This window comes from Sinocyclocheilus anshuiensis, unplaced genomic scaffold (assembly GCF_001515605.1).
Source record: "Sinocyclocheilus anshuiensis isolate Anshui unplaced genomic scaffold, SAMN03320099.WGS_v1.1 scaffold1635, whole genome shotgun sequence".
NCBI lineage: Eukaryota > Metazoa > Chordata > Actinopteri > Cypriniformes > Cyprinidae > Sinocyclocheilus > Sinocyclocheilus anshuiensis.
In genome coordinates this window covers 413,189-431,389 of record NW_015549682.1, presented here as the reverse complement: position 1 = coordinate 431,389, position 18,201 = coordinate 413,189, and the positions used below count along the sequence as shown (strand labels likewise).

At 37.9% G+C, this 18,201-nt stretch overlaps 1 protein-coding gene across 1 annotated transcript in view; it reads right to left on the bottom strand.

Annotated features, from left to right (window-relative positions):
* The window catches only part of pth1r (parathyroid hormone 1 receptor), an 88,521-nt gene that overhangs the window by 7,064 nt on the left and 63,256 nt on the right, over positions 1-18,201 (bottom strand). The window contains exons 4-6 of the mRNA XM_016449716.1: positions 17,210-17,334; positions 11,244-11,338; positions 2,933-3,119 (exon numbers count right to left, since the gene is read on the bottom strand). Of these exons, the coding sequence (XP_016305202.1) occupies positions 2,933-3,119; positions 11,244-11,338; positions 17,210-17,334 (407 nt within the window). The remainder of the gene's footprint in view (positions 1-2,932; positions 3,120-11,243; positions 11,339-17,209; positions 17,335-18,201) is intronic.

Sequence of the window (18,201 nt, the reverse complement as noted above, 5' to 3'; positions counted from 1 at the left end):
GCCGGGTCGCCTGGGCGAGGGTGCATGATGTTAAAAACCCAAAACACCCAGTGACCCCAAGATACATTACTGATGATGTGTCCCAGCACCTCTGCATAATGTATCTTTCACCAGTGCTTATTAATATTATACAAAGCAACATTAGATTACTGGTGCCCAATAAGCACCACATAAGGCAATGAAAGTAGCCTTACGAAAGGTCTATGTGTTTGCACAATGTCGCCTCTCGTTAGGCCATCAACACCCAACTGTTGAGGCAGTTCAGCTTGCAGAATTCACCATTCCCTGTTGGAAAGTGCTGTAATAGGCCTCACACAGGGAACCAAAATGTTGTGGTTCTCACACACGACACCAAATTAATGAGTTTTGGTCACACTTTAGTTAAGGTGAGTGTGTCAGATAATCTTTCCCCCCTTTAATTTGGGGCAACAGCGAAGGAATTTCACCTTAAAAAAACAATCAGAAAGCCATGACATGCTGTGTGAGTTTGAATAAGTGTAAGAAGAGGAGGAATGCCCTTTTTTGTTTTTTATTGCACATGGACAATCCTAAACAGTCATAACACATCAATCTACCTCTCCATTCTGAAACGAGGGGGGATAAGAAAATGCAAGCACTGAACGGGCTCATTTTAGAGCCGGCTCATGCAGAACATCGGCAAGAACAACTCCTCTTAGCACACCAGGTGAGAAGCGACTCTGTTCCACTTGGACAGAGTCCCTGCGGCTTTGGATAAGCTAGTCAGCTGGCTCAGGCTCGTGAATCTCTGTAAATCCTGCTATAGTCACTGATCACATTGACAGGAGTATCTAAAAGTCTTTCAAATTTAGCCACATATAGCAGTCAAAGAAAATGAGACTCCCCATTGTGTGGCCGATAGACTGCGTTGTCATCGTTGTCACCTCCAACACTAATGCTCTGGTTTCGAGTCATTCTTGTCCATGTCTTTTGTCATACCCCCAGCAGACAGTGCCGTCCAACATTGTAAAAGCAGGGCACAAATTCAATACAGCTTTTTGTCAGCTCTTTGTGCACCTCCAGGAAGAATGTAGCAGGTCTCTGTGAGGTGGTGGCCCGACTGCGGAAACCATTCATCCAAATGGCTATGAACAGATTCGGCCTGAAGAGACCACTCAAGGCCAAGCTTGTCGAAAGCTTTGGTCAGTAAATGCAGGAGATTTCTGTGCCGGATTCTTGACTCCTCCAGTTCACGCTGATGAGGAAGGGTGGATTCCTCTGCCATGCTGGACAATCTTTCTTTGTCAGGCTGCCAGTGACATGGCATCATCCCCATCACCCAATCTGCCAAATGTGACCAAATCACGATCTCCCAAGCAGGGGTGGAGATCAGCTCGAGAGAAAATAATGGGGTAGGATGCAAAACTGTGGGAGTGAGGAGCACAAAGAATCTGAGCTGATGTGAGCTCTTCACTTAAACCCTCTTATTCTACTTCACGGCTCGACTGCTCTTCCTCCGCAGTTCATGAGAACAGGAAAATGAAGGCAGTGGGACAACCTATGAAGCTAGCTCATCTTCCATAACAAGAGCAAGCTTAGAGAGCAGCATCCTGAGAATCATTTCCCTCACAGTGAGAGCAGCCTGTCACATCAAAAGTGGCTTTGGCGTGGAATCTCCCAAGGGAGAAAAGACAGCTCTCATGCCAGATGACTGGAAGAGGGACCCTTACATTAGGGCCACTCGAGGCTTGACATTTGAAAACAATGCGTCCACGAGTGAATGTATCTGTACTCTTCCTCAATGGATCACAGAAGGATAATGACTGGATCACTGGAATGTTGTTTCCCACAGAAGGTGTCAAGATATTCCAAGGCTTCTTGTCCTCCGGTTGAACAATGTTCGAATGAGAAATATTCTGAGGATTTGGTGTTGGCGCCGCTTTATATTCAAGATTCAAGAGAGCTTTATTGTCACACCAGCCATTTACAAGTATAAAGAGGGGATGAAATGCTATTTCTCTAAGGCCCCTGGTGCAACATTTTCAATGGACACACATAGAGAGATATTTCAAGTTAAAAAGTACTAAAACAAATTGTAAACAATTAATGGTCACACTTTAGTTTGGGGTTCAGTTCTCACTATTAACAAATTATTAACTATGACATGTGCCTCATTAAACTCCTCATTCGCTGCTTATTAATAGTTATTAAGGTAGTTGTTAAGTTTATGTACTTGGTAGGATTAAGGGATCTAAAATATGGTCATGCAGAATAAGGCATTAATATGTGTTTTATTAGTACTAATAAAAAGCAATATGCTAGTAATATGCATGCTATAAGCAACTGGTTAATAGTGAGAATTGGTCCCTAAACTAAAGTGTTACCCAATTAACATAAGTAAAATCAAATAGCAAGCCAGCCAATGATGTGCAAGACGGCATTAAAATATTTATTCAAATATTTGGCTCACTCCAATGCCATTGGCCAGTGCGAGACACTGGTGTGATTCAATAGGGCATCAGTATTTTTGAAAAAAGGTGTTTCCCCGTAGCATCAGCTACTGACAAAATGCAGTGTGAACCTCAATCGAAAGGGAACTGGGTTGCTGCTGGACGGCTTATATCCTAGTCTCTTTATATGGCTTGGGACCCATATTCATGCCAAATGAGAATATCCATAATCCTTCCGGTTACTAGGTATTGAGTAAGTACCATAGTTACTATAATAATCTTAATTATAATGTTTAATTAAAAAGGAAGTTAATTTAATTCACATAAAGCTTAATTGAAATCCCTGTTTCCTGGTTACGCACATATGTGGGAATTACAGGAGGGTCTTAGTGGCAAGTCAACAACAAATGGCTTCAGAGGATAACGATGCTCCCAAACTACTACTACTATGGCAACAACACAATGTGAGATTCCTCTGTTATGGACTTCACTGATAGATATGATTGTATGTGTGCTGCACTTACAAACTTGGTTTTGTTGGCAGGAGGTGCTTCTGTGATGGATTTGAGATCCTCCACAGTGATGCGCTCCATTTCCTGCAGAGCGGCACCAGAGTACAACACCACGTCTTTCACAAATATACTAATGGCCCTCAGCATGAACGATACAAACAGGTGCATGTGGATGTAGTTTCTGGTGCAGTGCAGCCGCCTGAAACATAAAAGATAAAAAAGAGAAATGAGGTCAAACAAGGGTTATTTTGTAATTAGGTGTAAATAGTGTGAGGTATCAAGGTACATGAAATAACAGACCAGAATGTTGCAGATTAATGTACCAGTAGAATGCAGATTAGTACCGTAGAATAGCAGATACTTGGAGCTGTGTGTATGTGTGTGTGTGTGTGTGTTTAGTTGCTCTCCAATGCCCTTTCACAGAGGCTAGAAGAACAATACTGATCTTAATTAGAGCCAGATGAGTCTGCCGCTGACTGTAACACTTTCTTTGGATTTAAAAGGTTCAGAAAGCACAAATGTTGAAAATGTAGGGCTCAAAAAGTAAGCTATAAAAACAAAATTGCAAGCATGTGTTTCCCAAATTCCCTTCGGTTTGTCTACACTCTCTCAAACTAGTTTGACCGGAGCAAGTCTATTAAGTAAAAGCTCCTCCAGATTTGTTGCAGTCCTCTGAATGAAATGATGTTGCAGCCTGATCTCATGAAAATTCATAAGTATTTGCAAGAAATATTTACATTACAGCTGTTAACGTTTAAAAATCTACACCAAATCCCTTATATTACATTGTAAATATATCTGTGCAGGTATATTATATATATAGTTTGCCCTTCAGCCACCTCTACCTAAAGCTAACCACATAATAATAATATAAAAAGTTATAATATAATGCACAGTTCACATATAATGTAAATATGCACAGTGACAAATGTTTTAGTTATAATATACTATTGTACGGATATTCCCAACTCAATTCAGTATTCAATAAACCTGAAAAGATTCATAAACATTTGTACATTCCTACAGTTGTTCATGTGTAAAAATGTTTGCGTTTTAGATGCTGCCAACATATCCATCCTGTATGTTTCAATGCTTATGCTAACGTACAAAACCATACATGTGCTAGAGCCAAATACATACTGTATGTTTATTCATGAGATCACATTAGCCATCGGAGCTAATGTCATAGGGCACTTTTGTCTCAAAAGGATACAGTATTGATGTAAACTAAAAGACTACAGGCACATAAATGTCTGCACTAAAATGCCTTGAGAATGAGAATGACTGATCAATTTGTGCTGTAAGAGAACAATTTAAAAAATGGTTTCAGAACCTCCACTGGTCATTAATAATTGTCGGTGTTTGCTTTGGTCCAACACCACACAATCACCACAGATTGTGTGTGATATTTTAAAGATAGCATAGAATCAAAATGAATTGTCCATATTATTATGATTATTGGCATGATTTACTGAGTGGTTGCTAGTTGTTGAAATATACCATATTAATGATAACCATGATATTTACATATTTACATATTCATATCATGTTAACACTACAGATATGACAATATTGTAAACAATCAATATTGTAAACAGGATGTGCAGATCAACAGTACTGTAAGTGCAAAATCATGAAATACTACCAATAAGACTTTCAAAGTCATTGAAATGCTGTTCTTTTCATACTAAACAACTATCGATCATTGTGAATCATCTTTTCTCAGATCAAGGCTATTATAATTCAAACATAGTGTTTGTTACTCATGTGAACAAGCACTGTTTTGCATCTGATTTTGTGATTTTTTTTGGCAGTCTCAATCTCTGAGAGGAAAATCAGGGCTAAAATAATGCAGTGTGTAGGTGGCATAAGTAGCAGTTTAGTTTGCTTGCCCTAAATGTTAGAATAAGGTCTTGTGTTGTTAAAGCTTATCATGGTGTTTGACCTTTTTTCATATCAAGATCTCATTATCTCATCTCATTATATTAAATCTGCTATCAAGATAGCCCTAGATGACTGCATACGGATTTATAAAAATAATTTTTGTCACACTCAGAAAAACTTTGGGGTTATTTTTAGCCAAAGAAACACTTTAAAATATACTACAACTGGATGATTTTATATTGACTATAGAAATGTTCAACTGATTTCAACTAATTCAACTACAACTGATTTCGGTAACAAATTTATTTTACGGTGTCCTTGTTACACATGTTACATGTACTTACTATTATAATAACAATAAATTCTGCATAATTACATGCAAGTAACCCTAAGCCAAACCCTAATCATAACCCTATCCATATAGTAAGTACATGCAGGCTAGTTAATTAATATTAATCAGTACTTAAATACATTATACACTGTAACAAGGACACCATAAAATAAAGTTTAACGCTGATTTATTTAAATATATATATAAAAAAAAAAAAAAAAACTTGCTATGTGTACTGTGTTAGGCTAACCGAGACTTGTCACAGCCCTTGCTTATTGTTGCTCTTTTGTTGGTTTTGATTGCTTCTATTGTCATCATTTGTAAGACGCTTTGGATAAAAGCGTCTGGTGTCATAGGGTACACATTACAGCACACATTACACATTACAATGTTCAGGACATTTCCATGTCTTTTTAAGATTTCGTTTACATGGCTTTTCCAGGCCTGGAAATCACATGTTTGAAATTAAATGACTTTTATAGGTTTTCCATGGCCGTGAGAACCCTGTACTAGAGTGTGGTTAGGTGTTTTGGTAACTCTTTAGATTACAACTATTAACCTGTTGCTTATTAGCATGCAAATTACTAGCTGTCACACTTCATGGACTATTGTGTTTGTTTTCATTTGATCCCTCGTGTTCCATTGACCTAGTTTCTGTCTCCCCTTGATTGTGCCATTATGTTCAGGTGTGTCTTGTCAGTTATCCTCATTTACTCTACCTTATAAGTTGTATTCAATTCAGTGTTTCTTTGTCCGGTACAAAAAAGTATAGCGGCGTGTTTCCCCTCATTTATTTTCTGTTTTGAAAGTTTTTTCTTTTTTAATTATGAACAACCCTGCTGTTCTCATCCTCCTGCTGGAGAAGGGGGATCGCTCTCTCGAGGACAACAACGAGAACTTTGTGTTTCTATCTAATTACATACACTACCCGGACAACTGCCTCTGCTCGTTCTACCGAGCTGGACTGAACAACACCACAAGAGAGCGGTTGTCCGGGGATGGTCCTCGTGAGAGCTTCATCGCCTTTGTCGAGTGGGTGCTGGTGTCTTGTGGAGAGCCGCTGACGGTGGACATCGCAGACAAACATACCAGCCCCACTCCAGACCCAGAGCCCAGCCCACCATCTCCCCGCTGCACAGAGCCAAAGCCTGAGCCCATCGCAGACGGAGAGCCAGAGCCCGCCGCGATTGACGAGCCATCGCCAAAGAGAGCAACAGAGCTGAGGATTGCCCCGGAGCCAGAGCCTCATATGACGTCTGACCAGGTGCGAGAGCCGGCAACTGAGCACGCGCCGGTGGATGAAGCAAGGGAGCGCAAAGGCTTGGGGAAAAGCCACGCCCACTGCACCACCGCTGAGGGTGAGCTGCAGCAGGACTCTGCGGATTTAATAACCTTCGCTATGGATTTATATGTGGACATGCCTTGTCTTCTCCCGCCATCTTCCATCTGTACCGTCACGACCACGGAGGTCATGTTTGAACTGTCTGTCTGCCCTGAACGGTCTACCTGTCCTGTTACAACCACGGAGGTCGTTTCCCTGTCAGCTGCACTTCCGCTATTGGGAGTTGCGATCTGGTCTGTATGGGCAGCACACACCATCCCAGAAAGTGCGGACGCTGACAAATTCCCACTCACCCTCCCTCTCCTGCCTCCTCCTGTCATCCCTGCGTCAGCTCGGTCACCGCTGCTTCCTGGCAGTCCCTCTGCTTACCCTCAGCCCACCATCTGTGCGGTGGGATCGCCGCGGGTCTGCCAGTCTCCATTGCCATCGTGGTTTGAGGATCCCTCCTCTCCTCCTCCAGCTTCCCAGTCCCAGCTCCGCCGGGCTCCATCGTCCCTCCGGATCCGCCTTGGTCAGTCATCGACCATCCGCCGCCTCGGGACTCCACTCCTCCGGCTACACCTTGTCCCTCTGTCTCTGTCAGGATCCCCGCCTCTGCCTTGGGCTCCTCCTCCACCTGCTCCGCCGCCGTTGGTCAGCCCCCTGGAGTCGTCAGCCCTTCCTCCACCATGGCTCCTCCCTCCGTCGGCTCCACCGTGGGCCACCATAATGGCTGCGGCCTGGATCTCGCCTGGCTCCTCCTGCTCCAAGTCCCTTCTGTGTTCTCCCTGGCTCCTCCCTCTGTCTGGTCCGCCCTGGACTCTGGTTGTCGTCCTCCTCCCGGGTGTCCGTACTCCACCGGAACCTCCTCCAGAATGTGTCTGCCTGCCTTTATGCCAGGGGTTTTCCATCCCACTTCCACTCCTTTGTCCTCCTCCTAAGTCCCCCTCCGTTCCACCCTTTTTCTCTGTGGCGCGAGGTCGCGCCTTCCGGGAGGGGGCGAACTGTCACACTTCATGGACTATTGTGTTTGTTTTCATTTGATCCCTCGTGTTCCATTGACCTAGTTTCTGTCTCCCCTTGATTGTGTCATTATGTTCAGGTGTGTCTCGTCAATTATCCTTATTTACTCTACCTTATAAGTTGTATTCAGTTCAGTTTTTCTTTGTCCGGTCTTGTCTACGTTAGCTGTGAGTATGAACCCTGTCTACCTGGTATGGATTACCCTTATGTGGATTATTAAAGACTGTTTATCGTTCTCCTCTTCGTATTCGTGCTTCTCTCCCGCACCACACCGTGACACTAGCATATATTGGCTGTTTATTAGTACTTAAAGCACATTTTAATGTCTTATTTTGCATGACCATAATTTAGATCCCTTAGATCTAGCCCATACCTAAACACATCTACAACAAAATCTACCTTATTTACTACCAATAAACAGCAAATTAGGAGTTTATTGAGGGAAAATACAGCTAATAGTGAATATGTGCTCCCTAATCTAAAGTGTTACAGAAAGTTCTATAGGAGAAATTAGATTAATAAAACTTGGTTTCAAATTAGGGATAGTAAAAAAAATGGCTAGACAAAAATTAAAGCCACTAAAAAAAAAAAAGTCAACCAAGGCCAAAACCACGTCCAATTTGTTTTATAAAATCTCTTATTTGTATGCCCAGTGTGTACACAATGCAAAAAGCTTCTTGTCTCATCCTATTCAGATAGGAACTACATGAATCACGTAAATTATACCATATTTTCAATTCATAACGTTGAAATTTGAACTAAAAAAAAAGTTATCAGCATCACTGGGTATTACTGACAGTTGCTTAACATTTCTGTCATAAAACAGTTGTCAAACATTAGATGTTTTACTACTTCCATCTTACCTCAAATTCTTTCAACCTTAAAACTGACACTTTGCTCTGGAATTCACGCTCTGCTTCTGTGAAAAGTAAACCCCGCCTACTTTAATTTGATTGGCCATCCTAATCACTTTGTCATTGACGAGCATTGTTAAATCACTAAGGCTAAAAATGTAACTTTTAAACCTTTTTGTCATCGTAACAACAAACTGAACCGTATAATTGTCATTTTCTTTTGTGATCAGTATCCATTCCTATTTTTGTTAATGTGGAGAGAAAAAAATTTGTCTAAAACCTGCAAATGTGCAAAATGCACACTTCAGGTGTGCAGTCCGGTCTCTTTTTTTTCAGCCAGGCATGTTGAAATATGAAACCTTTTGGGTTTATTTTTGTTATTCCTCTCGTTTCTCTGGAGAGGTTTAGAGCAGCTGTGTGGAATCGCTTGCCTCTTCGTCATTAGACTAACTGCTGTTTAACCACCGTCCCATTGGGAACTATTGATCGGGAAGCTCCGGAGAGCCGATCCGTGTCGATCCTGGCTTCTCGAAGTGTGCCTCAAACACTGGAGCTAATGTTTGAGAGTCACCGTACTACATGGCTGATGTCCTGGAGCCCATGCACCTGAGACCATACTACTGACACTGTGAGCAGAGAGCATGGAAACGCTGGCAGCGGATCAGCAGCAGCCCAAACGAGCCCTTATTAAAGTAATTTTCCTGACCTGCATTTCCTGGTGCCCAGGCAATGAGCTGGCTCTTAAGAGCACGGAGCACTGGAGCCGAGTCAAGCTAATCTGGTACCTGTCAGCAGCTCGTTCCGCACACGACCCGACCCTTTATTTGAATAAGCCCGCTGGATAAATAACGAAGGGAACCTCTTTGCATTAATTAGCAATGAAAATGGAACGATTGAACGCAAAAGTAATAAATGCACTCATATGTCTTAATATTGAAAAAGGGCCAGTACACACGCTGGGTGAACTATTAGAGAAACATTCATTTGATTCCGTTCATTTGGAAAACCGATCGCTTTAGTCAAGTCAAAACACAACGTTTTATTGAAGTTTTAAATGTAAAATAGTCACTTTCAGCACACTTGTAAAAACATTAACTCCTGAACCATTGTGCCTTATTCCTGAAACACGAGCAGAACGTGCCATTCAAAGCCATGCATAGATCAAATGTGACAGTTTAATGAAGAGTTCAGATGCAAAAGCCTCTAAGTGCCATTTGAAATGTTCTTCTAAAATTAGCATTTTTCTCAGGCTCCTATGTTTTTGTTCAGTTATTTCTTTTTTTTTTTCAAATAACGTATTCATTGCCATTAAAGTGAAATTACTGAACCTGCACACCGGAGCCTGAGAAAAATGCTCATTTTAGAAGAAAAGTTCAAATGGCTTTTAGAGGCTTTTGCATCTGAACACTTCATATACTTTGTATTAATGCAGTTAGCAATTAATGTCTGCTAAAGATGCTTTTAATTTAGTATTTTCCATGATCTAATCTACAGTGATAACTAATTACTCCTGATAACCATTAACAACTGTTTTACTACTGGTTTAAATACTGTATGTCAGTTAGGTTGATGAATGAGGAACTCATTATTTGTACATACTGTAGCATAATAATGTATTAACAATGTAGGGACAAAAAGTTTGTAAACTATGAATTAACTATCATAAACTAATAGTTTGCTAATGATTTATAAGTGCTTTGTTACTATAAACCAATTAAGTATTACTAAAATGGGTTTTACAAATGATTTACACTTGTTCTGCTCATGTCTCATGACCATAAAAGCACACATCAACTCAGCATAAAAAAAAAGACTCAAAGTCATTTAGTTTGTTGTAAATCATTTCTCCATCAAACCAGTATGTAAACATCGGCAGCTAGCAGACATTCAGCTGGAGTCTTTGATAAATGCATCTAAATCATCATGAGGTCTACATGTGGATATCATAAAACTCGCATCAAGTAAACAAATCGATTCAAAAAAATGGGGCATGTATATTGTATTTAGATTGTAGCCTAAGAACCCTGATTAAGACCAATTTCACACGTCCGTGGTGTTTAAGCAATCCAAATTTCTTTGTATTTATTGACAGATTGCAATATTTAAGCAGCAAATGCTGTGGAGGAAAAGCAGCACTGCAAAAAGTGTTTTGGCGCTGAACTCCCAATTTGCAAGACAAAAGTGAAAATTGCAGGATATGAACACAATTGTGAGGAAAAAATGAAATGCTGGATATAAACTTGCAATTGCAAGTAAAAAGTCTGAATTTTGGGGGTATAAAATCACAGTTGTGAGAAAAAGTCATAGTTATGGAATATAAACGCACAATTGCGAGAAAAAAAGTCAGAAGTGTGGAATATAAACTTGCAATTACAAGAAACACAGTCAGAATTGCAAGATATAAATGCTCAATTCTGACTTTTCTCACAATTTTCAGTTTATATCTTGCGATTCTGACTTTTTTCATGCATTTGCGAGTTTATATATTGCAGTTCTGATTTCGTCTATGCCTAACTGTTATACAAATTGACAAAAAATTACTACTTAGCCAAAAATTGTATAATTTATGGTCTTAAATCACTGAAATTTCTGCATAATAGTTCTGTTGTTCATCAGGAACAATGGTAGTGTTAAAGCTGTGAACGCTGGCATGTTTCGGGCAAGTTCTATGCAAGAACTCTATGAATCAAACAGAAAAATACAAAAATCTAAAACATCAAGTAAAAAGACAATGCCAGAATATTTTATGCATAGACGTCTTGTTTGATGTGCCATTTTTGTCCAAGCAATATCATTTCTGCACAGCCCCCAGACTGAGGAAAAAGCCCTTAAAATTGCTTTTTTTAATTCTTCATTGTGAAGAGCTTCGTCAATTCTTTCTGTGAAAACAAGGAGGTGGGTTTTTCTTACCGAAAGTATCCTAGGATGACTGTCGCCACCATAAGTGATCCCAGAGAGATGGAGTAGCCCACGGTGTAGATCAGGTAAAGTCTGTCAAAAACCTCCTGAAAATAAAGACAAAAAGAAGAAAGTGAGAACAAGAGCTAACAAATAACAGCACCAGGAACAGAACAGAAAACAGCTGTAGGTCTTGGTGTTCAAGCAAGAATATCAGAATGGGTGTATAAAACAGACAATCATATCATAATCAAATCATATATTGAACATGTATTAGGACTGACAATTAAAAAAAAAAAAAAAAACGAAACGAAATAGCTGCAATTAGCATTTACATTTAGTCATTTAGCAGATGCTTTTATCCAAATGAGGACAATAGAAGCAATCAAAATCAACAAAAGAGCAATGATATGCAAGTGCTGTGACAAGTCTCAGTTAGCTTAACGCAGTACACGTAGCAAGGTGTTTTTTAATTATATAATAAATAAAAAGAAAACAGATATTCGGAATAGAAAAAGAATAGAGCAAGCTAGTGTTAGAGGCCTTTTTTGCTTTTGTTAATTGTATAATTTATAATTTTAGGGGCAGGAAAATACATTTCCAATCTTACAGTAGCCTACATTTAGGTTAAAATCAAATGTGGATGAAAAACCCTACTACAGTGTGCTTTTATGCTTTTAAAATATATATTTATATTTTTACAAATGGGTAGAAAAAAAGACAGAAAATACATTTACATCAATAATATATTTACATATTTAATAAAAAAAAAATTGGGCCATTTTTATTTTTGTACATTTTGAAATATATTTAAAATACACATAAAAATATAATGATTCAGTTATTTACAGAAAGAAAACAAAGACACTCTCGCCCAAACTCCCAATATAATCAATGACACTGTCTGCACTGCTCAGTGGATCTCTTATTTACATTCTTGCACTGTGTTAGTAATGATGAAAGCATTCGTGAGAGTGCAGAAATTGAGAAAGATCATTGCATTCGTTTGCTCAACAGACATGACAGCAATGATCTATGCTTAGAGCTGCAACATTTTACTCAACAAGACATCTAAATATGATATGAAGACATATTCCTTTAAACTAAAATCAGGGTATAATGGGTTAATGTTTTTTTTTTTTTTAATGATTTTAAATGATTAAATTATTGTTTTTGTTGTTAAAAAAATCCTTCTAAAATCCTTATAAAATTGTAAGTGCACCACAGGAAGTATTATGTAAAAAATGAAATTTATGATCCCTGCAATTCATGCATTTCATAACATTCATAACACTGGCAGCCCTAACATGCTTTTAAAAGCACATTATCTTCTATTTTTCTTTGGACTATAGTTCAAAATCCGGAACCTTTTAATTATTTCTTCATCTCAATACAGTATATTATGACCTTGTCTGAAACAATCCCAGTTTCTTTATGTTTACTGATATTTGCACCACATGAAAACACACGCCGGCGGTGTCTAATTTCTGTTTGGGCTTAAACTCAAAGCTCAAGCATTCGCATCTTTTGGCGTGTAAACAAAAGCAGAGCTGCTGAAGGAATTACCTATCCAATCTCTGCCTTTGGCGGTTTTTCTGCCAGAAGTGCAACTGTTTATTTGGAGGGCAAGCTGACACCCGGTGACTAAGGTGTCTGCTCACAGACTCGTGCAAAAACTGTTTGTCTGGAAGTTCAGAGACTCGACAAAAGCTGAGCGGTGAGCGGCGAGCGGCCACGCTTTCAACTGCGATTACTTCAGGCTGTAGGCAGCCGAGCAAGTTCACATCGCGACCGCACTAACTGAGCGAGCTGGGTCAGTCGTGTGCATTAGAGGAGAGCAATCTGGAGCTGATAGAACAAGAGACTTGCCAGCTGTTAACATTTAGCATGAGATGCGATGGCCAAACCCAGCGCTGTGTTTGTGCTGTTGAGTCGCTGCTCTCCAAAGCGTTTCATTTGCATGGATGCATTTCTCATTAACTGCAGAAGTGGCTCTTGGGACTTGGGAAGAAAAAAGGCATGACCTCAAAATATAGATCTCTACATTCACCCAACCGTGTTACAGATCAAAGGAAAGTATCTTCCAAAAAAGTTGCAAATAAAAAACTGGAAACCATAATTGACTATTTGAACAAATAATTTTTGTGCGGAGAGTAACCAAGGATCTGGAAAGCTAATCTGGAAAGCCTTTGTGACAGAATTGTTATGAATATGAATACATTGATCCAGAACTAATGATTGTAAAGGGACAGCTTGCTCAGACCTGAATGATGGATGAACAAATGAGATATGAGCAATGATGTGTAACAGTAAATGTCAGAACTGAATTTTAGCAAATTACGTTAATAATCCACTTCATCAGGGAATTCACATAATACAGAAAAATTACTCATTTTGATCTATTCATGTCAAATTGTGGAACTAAAGATGAGTGGTATGACCATAAAATATGCAATCTTTTAGACTTTATTATCCTGTGGTAGATATATCAGGGCTATCACAGAGTAAATCAGTCATTAATCTAAAATTAATTGTGATAGCAAAATGAAATATACAATACAGAGCAGGAAAATACAGAGCAGGACCCAAACCAGACAAAACAATGAAGAGCTTGCTATTAAAGAGTATTTTTAAGTAAAGTCCAAAACAAGTGGATATTACAGCTTGGCACATTAATATAGATTTTAACTAATGGCCAAAAAAAAAAAAAAAAACATATATTAAATATATGAAAAAAACAACCTGGTCTCATGGCAAAAACGTACCCGGGGGCCCATTTTCACGAGACGCGAAATACGTACCAATAAGTACATATCACTGCAGTTTCCAAAAGAAATGAACACTAGAGGCAGTAAAACTCCGACACCTTTTATTCCTTTTCACACACATTTACAGAGTTTCGATTAATAAAGCGTAATTTTCGCACAATTACTTGAAGAATATCATGTTATGACTTCAAAACAATTTTAATATGCTGGGAGATTTGAAAACTGATGCTTTTGAACGTTAGCACCACACATATCCAGCTTCATATCAATGGGTTTTCATCGACAATAGGTTTGTTTGGTAGCTCACGGAGTACGGAGACGTACTTGAGAGGTGAGGAGCTCCGGTTCAAATCCCGTGTAACTACTGCATATAAATAAGGTTCAAATGACACGGTTGCATCAAAAAATGTGTTTTTATATCAGTTTTGCATTTGTTAACACTATCGGGTAGGTTTAGGGTTGGGTTTGGTGTAGGGCATATTTCCAACACGATAGAGCATTAACTTTTAGCGACAGTCCCCGGATATGTGAATTCTGACCCGCCGCAATACGTACCTGAAGCAACGTAATAAAAACACAGCAATATGTACCTATATCAATGTAATAAAAACACAGCAATACGTACCTGTATCAACGTAATAAAAACACAGCAATACGTACCTATATCAACGTAATAAAAACGTGCCAGGGTTCACGTATTGAACCCGTGTTTGAAACTGCGCCGAAACGTGCAGTAAGGTACGTAAAAACGGTGTTGCAGAAAAGCACCCAGAGGTACATATTTTTATGAGACTGGGTTGGGAAAAAATATATTTTTGGCCTATTTTGCATATATATATATATGCAAAAAAGGCCAAAAATATATTTGCTAAATATATTTTAAAAATATAAATTTTAAAAGCATTTAAAAATAGATTTTGCCCAACATATATTTCAATCCAAGAAAATATATTCATATGCCATATGAGGCTTGAAACTAAATATATTATTAAAAATAATAATATATAATATAAATTAAAAACTATATTTTATTGAGCTTCACTGTTTTCAATATATATTTAGCATAGATTTCAAATATATTTTAATATATATAAAATGATTAGCATGGCCCAGACCTGTACGTGATCTTACACTGAATGCAGTTGCTGGCAAACATGATGCAGAACGACTGACTCTGTGATGTCGACTATGAGAATGCCTTAATATGCCCCTAAAATTCAAGATTTGGGTTTTTGTCTTACCTTTATATAATGCGATACAATTTAGCAAAAACATATGAGCAAGGGTGATGTTTTTCCTGAATGAATCATTCATTTGAATGAATCGGTTGAATGAATGACTGAATGGCTCACTCATCACCTACTGGTGGTTTTAGTTGTATATTTAGAGTGTCATTTATATTTAGGAGTGTAAATGCATTCATGCCACCTCTGAGTCTGAACCGTCTGTGTAAACATACCTAATGCCACTTCAGATGAAGCTTCTGAAAACAATGTTATAGCCACATTGCAGCCTTAAAGGTTTGTGTAATGTAATGTCTATTCAGTGTTTTTCTCATTTAACACGTTGCCATAATAGAATGTCTAGAACGTAACCCATAGGATGCTGCATAATAATGCAACAGGAACATATCAGTGGCCACGTCTGAGGCCCTAGAGAATCACACTGATTCATTAGCTGATGGTGTTGAAGAGACACCATAACACACACATCACAGGACACTTATGAGCTTAAATAATGTCAGATTTTCTGCTATATACAGTACACAAACCCAAGCAGCTACAGAGAGTGTCTACACAGCGTCTCAGTAATCCAGACATTTTCTATTACAAGTTTTTGGTGAACTACATTGATTATGCTGATTCCATTGATTAGATTCAGTTCAGACTTGTGAAGTGGAATAGTTTTTCACTGAGGCTTCAGCTGATGTGCATTCCTCATCTAAATGATAAATAGTTCAGCCCACAGCTCAGCCTTTTGCCCGTCGACACCAAAATGAAAAGCACACAGATGAGAAAAACGAATCTAAACAAAACTAAACAAACAAAAAACTTTAGTGTTAACATTGATGACTAATGAACTGTGTTCACACGATGTGGTTTGACTTTTATAGGAATATGAAAGAAAGTCTTCTCATGTTGTTCCAAGTCTGCATGTCTTCTCAAGACACGACAGCTTTGAGTAAGGACCAAATCAAAATTTAAACACTAAGGGGGCAATGAATTAATCAGTTGCGACTCTTGCAACACAATTGCTGAACGTTTTGTCCACTTTAAATCCATGTACAGTATACTGTATGTAAAACTCAAGTTTACTTCATCCACTTATGTTGTGACTATGAATCATTTTTGCTGCATTAACGGAAACTGGAAATTAGATGTTTAGTTAACAGTATTCTTTGCATAGAGCTGGATTAGGACAGTAAATATTGAATAACATGAAATTAAGTACTATTTTATGTGTTTATCTCAAGGGAAAGACCTTTTGGAGTTGAATGTTCATTTGTGCTTGACATTGACATGATGTTAATATGGAACTGTTACTACTAATTAAATAATCAATATGATTAATTAAACATGAAAAAAAAATCTGTGCATGGTCACACAAAATTAATTCATCTTAATTTTAAAATTATATCAGCTCAAGTAAATTTCCTAGATTCCAGTTTATTCAAGTCTATAATTTTGAGTAAATGGAAAACAAACTGTTTAAGTATTTAATGTTTAATAAAGTTTTAAAGTTGTACTTTTAAAAGAGTCTCTGTAATTTAAATAATGCATTGAAGTAAGAAATTATTTGTCACTGCAATAATATTAGCACAGCTATTGTTTATTGAATGAAGCAACACAAGTAATTGTAGTCCAGTGTTTGAGAGAAGGGATATTTCAAACAAATATCATTTTAGTCATTGTCCAGGTGCATTTCCATGCATTGCATCCATTTATATGTTTGTTTGCTTCAATGTAATTTGTCTAGGTCAAGTTGCCTACATAATTCCTTAGTGAATTGGATACTTAATCAGTTCAGTCAGAATGTGCAAGAAAACACTTATAGCAGACACCATGAGGCATATTCTGAATTAATCAGAAAACAATCTGAATATTCAGTTTTGGTTGATGGTACTTTAAATCGAATTTACATATTCAAAATGCTTGTGGATGCAAATTTGACTTCAGTCGATAACAGCAACTGTAAGGTGGAAGGTCTTACCCTCTCTTGGTTCTGGTTATAATGGGTGAGGAATTTGGCGCACTCGCTGTAATTAGCCCAGGTTTTGTTGTTATTTGAGGCCAGCTCCCAGGTCCCATTGATGTCACAGCGCCGGTACGCATGTCCTGTGGATACAGCACAACACATACTCTAACAAAGCAACCGTGCCTTCATTTAGGGCATTTGTGTATTGATTTCTCAATCAGACTGACAGCATAGAGCCACAGCGTATTACATTATTAATGTTTGCCACTATTAGCATCAAACAGTGCTACAAATATGGATTGAATTATTGATAAAAAGGAATACAATAAAAAAGAAAAGAAAAAACAGCCACCGCTGAGGACAGATTTGAGTAAGATGTCCAATTAGTGTTTTCATGTGTAGGTCTCTAGTATAATTAATGGATCTCTAAAGCTCTAATGCAAACACTGTTTAGCAAGCGTGTTGTTTGGAAAGCAAATTTGCAAATCATTCAAATTTGCTCAAAATCTGTTATTACCACTGTTAGAGAACCTCACCTATTGCAATACTAATAATAAAACATATAAATGTAAACATAAGAAAATATACTTTTTTATGGAAAGTTATGTGTTAGGTGCTTTTTTTGCATCAAAAAGTATGAGAGTTTTTCAGCCTTCTAGGATATTCGGTAATACTTTATTTAAGGACCAATTATATAAAGACTAGTGCAGTCAAACGATTAATCGCGATTAATCGCATCCAAAATAAAAGTTTTTGTTTACATAATATATGTCTGTGTATTGTGTATATTTATTATGCATATAAAAAAGCACACACATACAGTATATACAGTATTTAGAAAATATTATTTACATGTATATATTTATATTCATTTAATTTATATTATATATAAATGCATATATATTATATAAAAATAAAATATACTTAAATATATACATGCATGTGTTTGTATTTATATATACATAATAAACATACACAGTACACACACATATATTATGTGAACAAAA